General features: G+C 28.0%; 1 protein-coding gene across 1 annotated transcript; it reads left to right on the top strand.

Annotated features, from left to right (window-relative positions):
• Positions 1 to 1041: 1041 nt before the first annotated feature.
• LOC125869239 (stigma-specific STIG1-like protein 2) lies at positions 1042 to 1500 on the top strand. The gene has a single exon (XM_049549806.1). The coding sequence runs from the start codon at positions 1042 to 1044 to the stop codon at positions 1498 to 1500; it is 459 nt and encodes a 152-aa protein (XP_049405763.1).
• The last annotated feature ends 10422 nt before the right edge of the window (positions 1501 to 11922 follow it).

The raw sequence follows: 11922 nt of genomic DNA, 5'->3' as shown, positions 1-11922 counted from the left end.
CTAGCAAGCAAAGGTACTAGAATTGATCATTAATTAATTAATGCTTAATTATTTCTTCAATTATTTCCTAAGTTTATTGCTTGCTGCTTCTTCACATTCTGCCAGCTCTTTCAAAAGTCAACCCCAACTTATTTCACGATAAATTAAAGTATACTTATGAGTTTGACTAATATTTATGTAAAATATATTTACACTATCAAATCATCTTTACTTGATATAGTTGGTAATATGTTAATCTATTTTATACGAAGGATAATTACCTATAAATATTATTTGAGTGACTTGATAATGTAAAAAAAATTATACCATCAGATACATAGGTAAACCTTTTTATTTTATATGACACTTTTTTATTCTTAAGTTCGTTTGGTTGTGGAATAAAGATAACAATCTTGAAATAAAATGTGAATAATTTTATCCATCATTTGTACTAAAATGATGAGATTTGTTATCACACGGAAGGTGAGATAGTTGGTTCCATGGGATATTCCATCCTGCATACCAATGACAAGTTCTTGTAATAAAATTGATATTTTTTTATATTCGAAAGATGCAATTCATAAATTTTTCATTAAACTCTTAATGACATTTCATAGTTACGAAAAAAATCATGACATGCTTATATTTAAAATGATACATTAAAAGATCAGTGGTGGATCCTCGAATGCAAGTTATTTAGTTCATGAGAACCCAATAATTTTAGTTCAAACTATATATATACAACAACAACGACAACAAGTTTAATGTGATCCCACAAGACACATGAGAGTCTACGAAGAATAATGTGTGTATTCAAACCTTAATACTTTATCCCTATCTTGTGTGCGGTAAAAAAATTATTTCCTATATATATATTTAATTGTATAACTAGTTATTATTAGATATTTCAATATAAAATGAGTTGGTACCTAGGGAGCATTCTATATAAGTACCCCTTCATCAATTCTCTCAAACATTTCATTCTTCTTTCCACTTCCCATACCCTTCAAATAAAAATAACAAAATCGAGCACCTCAACGTACATTTCACCTTCTCCCTAAGATGAAGGTGACGAAAATCTTAATATCCCTCGCCATCACCATGGCGTTCGCCATAACTATCATCACCACCACCACCACCACTACTAATATTACGGGGGACAAAAAAGCACCAATTCCCACATTGCCCCCGTTGAAGAGAAAATTAGTAGCAAGTCGTTTTCTCGCAGAACAAGAGAAGCCAAAAAATCCTAGAGCAGCCGATCACTGCCACAAGGATAACGAAATATGTACCACTCTTGAAATTGGCGGTACAAACACAACATGCTGCAACAATAAATGTATCGATCTATTGTACGATGACCATAATTGTGGTGCATGCAAGAAGAAATGTCCGTTTACGGAGACTTGTTGTAGGGGTGAATGTGTAAATTTGTCTTTTGATAAAAGGCATTGTGGATATTGCAACAACAGGTGCATGACAGGTGGATATTGTTTTTATGGAATGTGTGATTACGCCTAATTTGGTAATTTAATTTAATGTTTTTTATAATATAAAGTTCGTATTATTATTGTTTATGTTGAAAATAAACAACCACATTTGAGATATTTATAAGTGGTTGACGTCTCTCAAGAACATCATACATTATATATACATGATTATTTACGATTAATAATGATTCATCATTCAAATATTGATGTAATAATTTCAAGGATTGATTCTACGATATGAGTTTGTATACTCATGATAAGTCGTTTTTTTTTTAACATTTGTTTTGTGCAATGAGCCAATTTTGTGCAATTTTAGAATATGTATTTTTGGTGTTATTTTTTGTGACTTTTTTTTGTTCACAAATTTAAAGTTAATATTACTAAGATTGTTTATCTATTTGTTAGTTGTTGTTGATGAATTTTAGTTTATTATATATTGTTTGGACGAGTTTGGCCTAATGGGGATGGATCTATAGAGTTACGAGTTCACTCGAATGTATAATAATTATATATATTAAAAACTTCATAAAAAGGATACAAAGAGTAGATTTAGAACATTGTTAATCAAATAGATTTTGGTGAAATTTCAAAACAAAACTCCTGAAATTTAAATTGTTAATTCACATGTAGTGATAGTGTGTTATAAAGAGTTTCATTTATATATGAACTATTTCTTACTTGTTAATTGGGTTTTGAATTAATCCTGAATTTGAATTATTATTTCTTTTTTGCCTTTTCAACTTTTATTTTCATTGGAAAAACTATTTGGTTATACATTAGATATATTCTATATATAATATAAAGTTGTACTAAAAATATCAATCAATTTCTAGGTGGAAAAATTATATGAGTTTTTAAATTCAAGAGAGATCTAATGGTTTTCCCAAAATATTGGTACTTCAATTAATACATTTTATGTATAGATACTCCCGTTCCATTATTTTACCTAGTCTTACAACATACGAGGTTAATTTGTAATTCTTCTTTTTTTTTTCTTTTGTAAAATTATTTTTTGTACAAAATTTTATTAATTTGAATTCGCACAGGTAAGATTCATTAGAAAAAAAAACGGTATTATCAAAATTTTCCTCATTAACAAAATAATTTGTAATTCAACTCTAAAAATTTAATCACTAATCATTGAAACCTTTTCTTAATTTACCAATGTATAATAAAAAGTAAGCTTAATTCCTTGGATCGTAAACATGCATGTGAAATGACAAAACCTAGCAAAATGTTTCTATCGAAGCAATCAATAGTCAAAGTCAACTTTAATCCCTAAATAAAAAGGCATAATATAAGTAGATTTTTATTCTTTTAATTTCTATCTTTTTTTATCTGCATTGGAGCTCGATTAAATTCGAATTCGCATTGAAAAGTCCCACAAATGAAGATAAAACGCTCCTAAGACATCAAATTAATGGTCAGAAATGTCAATTTCACTCTGAGGTTCTTGCTTGATCTACCATCTTTAGATTGTTTAGCTATTGGCAATTCAAAATTACGATAATGTGTCTTTTTTCTTTTAATTTTAATTTTTAAACATCTCCCTTTTCAATTAATTATAATGACTTCTCCTCCTTTTTTAAATAATTGCAAGAACTCAAAAGTACTCTGTTTAAGTTAAATCCCACGCTTACTTCCTCCCTAAGCCATGGTGTTAACCTTGAAATGTTCACCTCACATGCTATTAAACTAGATGCTCCCTCTATCTCAAATTATTTATCGTAATTTTTTAAAATATAGGCATTTGAAATTATATATATCATTTTGGAAGTTCAAGGCATAACTAATTTTAAAAATCATTTTATCCTTCATAGTAAATATTTTTCATTATTACAAACACTTCAGTAGAATAAATATCTAATAAATAGAAATTAAATCTTAAGACATAAATAATGGTAAATAATAATAATAAAAACTCCTAATTAATATTTCTTTAAGGAACTCATAAAAAGAAATTACAACTGATCGTTTAAGAGGGAAGGAATATAATTTAATTTAAATTCAGTTGCTACTTAGTTTATAGATTCACAGTCAAGTTTGTCTAAATAAAATATTGTTTCTGAATTTTGTTTAATCCAAATTCAGTTGCTATTCTCCCATCCTCTATTTACTTGCTATTTTTTATTTGACACACCTATTAAGAAAATAATAATTGACATAGTGAGTCCATTTTAGTCATATTAATGGATAGAATTCCAGAATCAATTACTCATTAAAGAGGTTCTACCTTACTCAAAAATATTAACTTTCTAAATAAATTAAGGATATATAATAAGTAAAAAAATATATTATATTTTCTTGATTTGTCAATAATGACAAGTAAAAAGAGACAAATAAAAAATTAAAATTAGACAAGTAAAAATACAGTGGCAAGTTTTGAAGTTTAAGACATAAGAAGATCATTTCAAATAAATTTAAACACTTGACTTGGCAATAAAACTCTAGCTAAAAATAAATGCATAACATTTCACTCTCTTAACTTCTGATGAGCATTGTGTTGCATTTCATGAGTATATGAAAAAACAAATTTGTCAAAAAAGAAAAATAAGTTTGAGAAATCAACACAGTGCTCAAACAATAAAGTGAAAAGTTACTAGCATTCTCTTGACTATAGTTATATTATCAAATCAAAGTAGTCAAATTGTTTTGAACATTCAACTAAGTTGTGATATAAGAATTGAAATTACTTGCTCTTTTTGTTCTTTAGCTTTTAATTTTTACTTTATAGCGACTTTAAGTTTACAACTTCACATTATGCAAAACGTTAAAATCTAAAATAAGAATATTATTCCTCTTAATTTATGTTTGTTTTACATTTGTATAGTTCTTTTCATGTTAGTTATTATTATTTCTAGGCGAAATGGTCTGGTGGACCCTTATACTTGTACGAGTTTGTATTGTGAATCCTTCTACTTACTCGTTTGTCAATTGAACCCTTAAACTCAACCAAAATGAGTCTTTTAAACTCCTCCAACCATGTGTGTAGCTCACACTCCTTTACATAAATGACATGGCATATCCACATCAGATATATTTATGCCATGTCATAATTATTTTTAAAATTATTAATCAAAATTATTTAATTAAAGGTAAAATAATAAAAATTTAATTATATTCTTTAAAGTAAAACCCAATACATTTTGTTGTGAAAAAAAAAAACAATACATTTTCTCCATTCCCACTGTTTCAGGCCCAAGCCATCGCCGCCATCACCATTTTTATTGGCAAATCCACTCGTATTCCTTCTGCTTTAATCTCTCCCACATCATCACCATTTTTCTTTTCCTCTTCCAACCTCCACAAAATCAACAACCTAAGCCATCGCACCAGATCTAGCCAAATACCATTACCATTTTCGCTTTCATCTTTGCCGCACACCATTACCATCTTTGCTGCCATGATTAGATCCTCGCACCCTCACCCACCTTGTTCTCCTCTCCGTTGACCAGCCGCACCTCTCTCTCCCTCCACTGCGTATTAGTGGTGTCCGGCGAGCACCACCGACGCCGCTCTCTTTCTCCGTCGGTAAATTAGTGGACTCAAGAAGGTGCCAGGATCATCTAAATAGATGAAAATAGATTGTGAAAAGAAAGAAAAAGGGGTTGAGCAGGGAAGGATATGGCTGAAAAGGAGGAGTAATGGGTGAAGAAGACAGTATTTTTAATTAATTGTTTTGAAAAAAATATTTCTTTTATAATTTTAAATATTTTTTTAAGTAGAAATGCTCCTCACTCGCCTTAATAGGCGTGTGTAGTTACACACTTTTGCCAACTCAGACATCTAATGACACATAAGCCTGGTCAATGGTCAGAGGGGTTTGTTAAATTGTGTTTTATTGAGTTTAAGGGTCCAGATGACAAAGGGGTAAGTAAAAGGGTTCACAATACAAACTGATACAAGTATAAGGGTCCACCAGACCATTTCGCCTTATTTCTATTTTATGAGCATTTGTAAAATTACATTATTTTCTTATCGCATCAATTGTTGTAGAAGTCTGATATTTTCTTATTGGTTAAACCGAAAGCGAACCGTTAGAAGGTCAAAACCGAAAATAAAAAAAAAAAAATTATTAATTTAGCGTATTTAAAAATCGAAAATCAATAAATCGAACCGATAATACATAAAATCGAACCAAACCGACCGATGTACGCCCTGGTTATCATCGAAAATCTCATCTTTGTGCGCAAAAAAAAAAAACTAATTGATACTCAAAATCAATAATTTCAGTGTAATAGGCATGAAACGGGGATTTTCGCCGGAAGAAGTGGCTGAGATGCCGCCGGCGCCGGAGATGGCGGCTGAAGGAGAATTCGCCACCTCACTCCGTGTGAACCTCCAGTTTCTAATTTAGTAAGTTACCTAATATTACTATTTTCTCACCAAATTTTATAAGGATTATCATGATAAAAAAATATAATAAAAAAAAATTACCTATAATCTTTTTCTTTTCCTATGTAAAAAAAGATTTAGGTTTCTAAATTAATGATATATCAAAATCTCTCTCCATCAAATATTAGGATTACTATGTTTATAAAAAAAGGGTCCAAATAGACCACTAATCGTATTATTAAAAATTTATTAGTTAGAGAGAAGTTTTACTATTCTATTCAATTTATTCATGACGAAGTATAAAAAAGAATCTCAAAGAAAACAATGTAAGATGTTGAAGGTTAAAAAAGACGAAGCTATTGTTGGACATTCGATATTCTTGTGTACATCAATTCCAAGAAGATCAAGGACAAAAGTAAGCATAAAAAATATTGTGAAGAACGGTCAAAAATTTAATCCATCAACTAGTTGGCTTGGCTACAAAAAGGAAAGCAGGAAAAAGAGTTCAAAGGATCTTGATCAAATGGGTGACAATTGGTATTCTATACCACTTTCAGAATACGATATTCCAGATGACATTCCTAATGATCTTGATGAATTATTATGGGATAAAGATGTCTTTAATTTTTCTAATGATATTCCAGACTTGTATAAATAAATAAATAAATATTAGAATTTTGATTTCTAAATAATTAATAAAATTAATTTTCTTGTTATACTAATTTACTTCATTATAAAACATCATTACCTTATATACTTAATTAGTGTTTCTCACCTTTTTCATCCAAAAGAAAATGTTTATCCTTATATGAAAAATTTGTAACATGAATTCAAAAAAAATCTTGATTTTTAAAGAAGTAAAAAAAGTTGATAATGAAAGGATATATTAGGCATTTAAAAATTTTAATTAAGATAAAAGAAAAGTTTGATTATTTTCAAAGTTGAGGAAATCAAAAGTTTTTTTTTAAAAAAAAATTGGGATGAAAACGAGTATCACCCTTTAAAAAAAATCTACCACGTCCTTTTATTTACTATGCCAAAAGAATATCGACTTCTAAACTAATGAAACATTAAAAATCTTTCTCCGTCTAATATAAAGATTATTATATTCATAAAAAAGATTTCAAGACCACTAATCATATTATTACATATTTGTTAGAGTGAAGTTTTAATTCTTCTATTTAAGAATGAAGTGTCAAAATTTTAAGGATTAATCTTTAACTTTTGAGATATGCATGATGTATAATTAATGAGATGGATTTGTCATGTATTTATTAAAAGTAAAATTTTATAAATGACATATATAAGATTAATATTTACAAGTTATGACAGTATAATAAAACTTTCAAGTTGTAACAATAAAAAAATTTAGGTTGTAACATTTTATTAAATTTTATTTTTTTTAAATAATAGTAAAAAACGTTTTTTTTTAATTCATAAAAAGAAAAAAATGGATAATTAATTTATAGTCATTAATTTGAATACGTTAAGGATAATTAATAATGCCATAAATTTAGGAGATTTAAAACAAAATAGGAATATTTGTTTTCTTTTTTTACTCAATATTTTTTTTTCAAACGTTTCTCTCTCCCTCGATTTTTTTTTCCTGTCAATTTGTTTTCCTTTTTTTACTCAATCAGTTAAAAGTATGCAAAAATCAGATTTTCTCTTCTTATCAATATTAATAAAACATGGTGGTAGATGAGATCCTTCAGGTTAGCATTTTTTGCGATTTATTATTTGTATTGTTATGTTATTCAAACGAAAAAAAATAAGAACGATGAAACTGTAAAGGAATTTTTTTGACTTTGTTTGTGTATAATCGATTTAAATTGTGACGTTTTTTGTATGAACATTCTTTTGTTAAGATTACATAATAAATTTTCGAAACAGGAATAAATATTGATATGATTTATTTTTTTAATTTAAGGTTTCTGGTAAAAAAATATTGATATCATTTTTTTTTATGTATGCTGATTAGATATAGATTTTGTATAATACATTTAATTGTGGCATTTTTTTTTTAATTTATACTATTAGTTTTTGGTATGAACATTAAAATTGTTCATTCTTTGCATGAATCATTTATCGTTTTTGGTATGACTCTAGTTTAAAAATTGACATAAAATCTGTATGAAATTCGTATACTAGTTATATCAGACTTGAATGGAATTGATAATGTTTTGATACAAATCTGGTATGATTCAATTTTTATTTTTGGCATTATATTGGTATGAAATTGTGCATAATAATGGAATGAATTTGGTGTACTGCTTATTTAATAAAGGCAATTACTAGTTAGAAATGATATGATTTTGATATACTTTTTGGCATGAATCTGGTATGAATCGGTGTTGACTTTTGGCATGGAATAGGTATAGGAAGTATGCATAAAAATTATATGAAATTTGTATACTCATATAACGTATGTATTTGCACTTTTCTATCATATTTGTAGGGAGATAACAACTTGAATGCCGGAAGGGCTAGCTGATGTGAAATTCAAGAGGTCTAAAATTAAGTGTAGTATATGTCGTCGGGAGGGACACAACATCAAAACATATTCAAATTACCCTGCTGGAAAAAGTCATAATTTATTTTTATTTTGATTTGGTTGTTTAATTGTGACAAACTCTTGTTTTGATTTATTTTGCCTTTTAAGTTAATGAATTATAATTTCCAAACATTTATTATGTGTACTGCTTAATCCTTTTTGTATTCAGTGTTTTTTAAATGTATAGTGAAAAAATCGATAATGCTGATATACAATTGGTATCGACTGAAAAAATTAAGTCAAATTTAAATATGAAAATGGTATCCAACTAAAGTCCCACTGATTGAAAAAACATGTAATTGATATTTCAACCGAATTAGTCAACCTAAAACTAGTTAATATTGTATCCAATTGATATACACTTGATATCAAACGGATATCCCACTGGAAATTTTTTTAAAAAAAGTTAATTAAGATTTCAATCGAATTAGCCAACCTAAGACTAGTTAATGTAATTTCTAATTGGTATTCATTTGGTATCCAATTGATATCCCATTGGAAAAATAGAAAAAAAAAACAAAAAGTAATTGAGATTTCAACTAAATTAGCTAACCTAAAACTAGTTATTGTTGTATCCAATTGGTATCTATTTGGTATCCAATTGGAAAAATAGAAAAAAACTAAGATGTAATTGAAATTTCAACCAAATTAGCCAACCTAAAACTAGTTAATATTGTATCCAATTAATATCCATCTTGAAAACTTAACTGTAACTATGTATACAGTTGTCCTATAAAAGGAATCTCAAAATATTTAAATTTTTACTATGTTTATGATTTGTTTTTCAAAACTAAAAATCCAATATAAATCTGGTTAATGCTGATATCCAATTTGTACACATTTAGTATCTAACTTGAAAATTTAAGATAAAGGCTAAAAATAAAAATGTATGAAGTTGGTATTCAACTGATATAAATCTGGGAAGAATAAATTTGATAATGTAAAATAGTGCATATTGTTGTAAAAAAACTTAGCAAAAACAAATATACATCATCTAAAAATTAAAAAAAAAACATGTAATAATTAAAAAAAGTCTAAGCTACAATTAACTATCTCAAATTTGTTTTTCATGGTCTTGGTGTAGGATAATTGGTAGTATCCGGAACATGTTCTTTTGCTATGCTGGATCCATCAAATTTGCTAGCAACAGTTTTAGTTACTTCACTTTCACTAATTGAGCCATCAACATTCTTGCTTCTTCCATACTGCCATAGGATTTTGGCGTACCTTTGACGATAGTACTTTGCATCGATATTAGTGGGACCCATATCAAAAACTCCATTGCTAATATGTTCAACAAATAGACATATGTACATACCACAATCACTGAAACAATATTGAAGAAAAAAATAATTTTGAGAAAGAAAATGAATTAATTATTATGAACAAATCACAAAAAGATAGAAATACATATAAATTTTTATCCCCATTTCACCAACTTCAATCGGAAAACAATTTAAATACAACTGTGGAAAAGTCATACCAGATTTATACAAACTTCATGCCAATGCACAAACATATTAATACAAAAAAAATCATACCAACTACATAGTATATCAATTTCATGTCAAATATATAAAAAATCTGATCATATACAATTTTACTGGGGTTTGTTTCTTCTTGGGAGTGGTAACACTCTTGACCGCCGGATTCACATTCCGATTGATCGGCGGCGTTTGAGTCAGATGTTAAAAGATGAAGCCTCAATTTCAACATTAGAAATTCATTCTAACAAATCTAGACTCTTTCTAAGTGTACCCTGATATTTTTGATTCTTCAACATGTTTTTTTGTCAATCTAAACTCTTGATTCTTTGTATTGTTTAGAAGATTTGTCCTTCTTTTGAGTGTACAAAGAAGAAAAATGAAGATGATGAGAGAGATTTACTGCTTCTTCTTTTGGATGTACAAAGAAAAAGAAAAAGAAAAAGAAAAAGAATGATGATGGTGAGAGAGAAAGATCTACCATTTGAGTAAAGGTTAAACGTGGGGGTGGGGGTACTGATTTGGCGTGTGAGTCAGAAAGAAACGTGCTAGTGGAGGTGGGTGGTTGATTTGTGAACAGTAAAAGAATCCCTAAAAAGGTGTAATATTATGTGTGAAAGGTAAAATATCCCTAAAAAAGTGTAATAGATAATTACCATTGATTCTCTCTTATTAGTTTTATTTATCTCAACTATTATTTAAAATATAATTATAAAAAACTATTTATTTAATAAAGTGGAATTAATAGAATTATAAATAAAAAATAATCTGTTATAACTTGCAATTAAAATGTTATAAGTAGTAATATTTTAAAAGTAGATCTAAAACCTGTAATATTACTCCTTAAATAGATGTGTGGGGTGATTTTTCCTTATTAAAAAAACTAGTTCAACCAAGTTTTTATTTTTGAAATAATTATGTGAATTTCAAGATCACTTGGTAGAGTGTATAAGAATAATGTTAAATAAAGTGTATTAGTAATGCTTGCATTAGCAATGCATATATTAGTTATGCTTGTATTAATTATACATAAATTATTTTTATGTATTGTTTGGTTTGATGCATTAAAAATAGCATGCATTGCATAAAAAAATTATTTACAAAATATATAAAAAGAGGTTTTGAGGGGCAATAGGGTCTTTAATCATGCTAATGCATGCATTAAAATCAATGCATTGCTAATACTTAGAAATCCATGGTATTAGCAATACATACATTAACACACAATAGAGTATATAACTAATGCAAGCATTAATTATACATAGATTAGAAAAGAGTACCAAACAAGGTAATACACAAGGCTAATGCATGCATTATTTTTCCTAATACACTCTATCAAACGACCCCTAACCATATTATTGCATCGTATTTTATTATTTCACTATTATTATATGTATAAATATAATGTATTGGTATAGAGATATTGTTTATACACGAATATACTTATAAATTTTATACACAAATACAATGCATTCTGCTTTTGAAATCAAAATGTTTCTGTGTTTCTTAACTAAACAAAATCCCATTATTTTCTGCAATTCTATTCAAATAATGCTATTTACGAACTTCTCCCTTTAAACTACATAAGTAGACATACTTTATTACCATATATACTATTATTACCTATACTTTCAAAATATTATGTATTCTATCACTAATTTAGAGTTGCCTATTATATATTGAGGAAGATACACATGGATAATGTATTTTTGCTATCAGAGACAAGCGAGATGGGGAGGGAGGCAAGCGAGATTTGTTATGTATCCTAAATACATGTGAATCACACTAGATAAACACTAGATGCATGTATTTGTATGTATCTAGTGTGATTCACATATATCTGGGTGCTAGATTAACAGGAAAGTGGCAAGCGAGATGGGAGGGAAATGAGAGAGGCGAGCAAGGTTTATTAGATATCGAGATACATATGAATCCATTTGAAAACAGTGTATCTAGAACAAACTACACCTAATTTTGACCTCATTTATCTCGAGATACATGTATCTAGATGTATCTGAACGTATCTTGATGCACCAAAATCTGGTATAATACATAATATTACAATATATAGTGTATCTAA

The sequence above is a fragment of the Solanum stenotomum genome, chromosome 6 (genome assembly GCF_019186545.1).
Source record: "Solanum stenotomum isolate F172 chromosome 6, ASM1918654v1, whole genome shotgun sequence".
Classification (NCBI taxonomy): Eukaryota; Viridiplantae; Streptophyta; class Magnoliopsida; order Solanales; family Solanaceae; genus Solanum; species Solanum stenotomum.
Note: the sequence above shows the minus strand (reverse complement) of the source record. Positions and strands in the feature narration are given on the sequence as shown.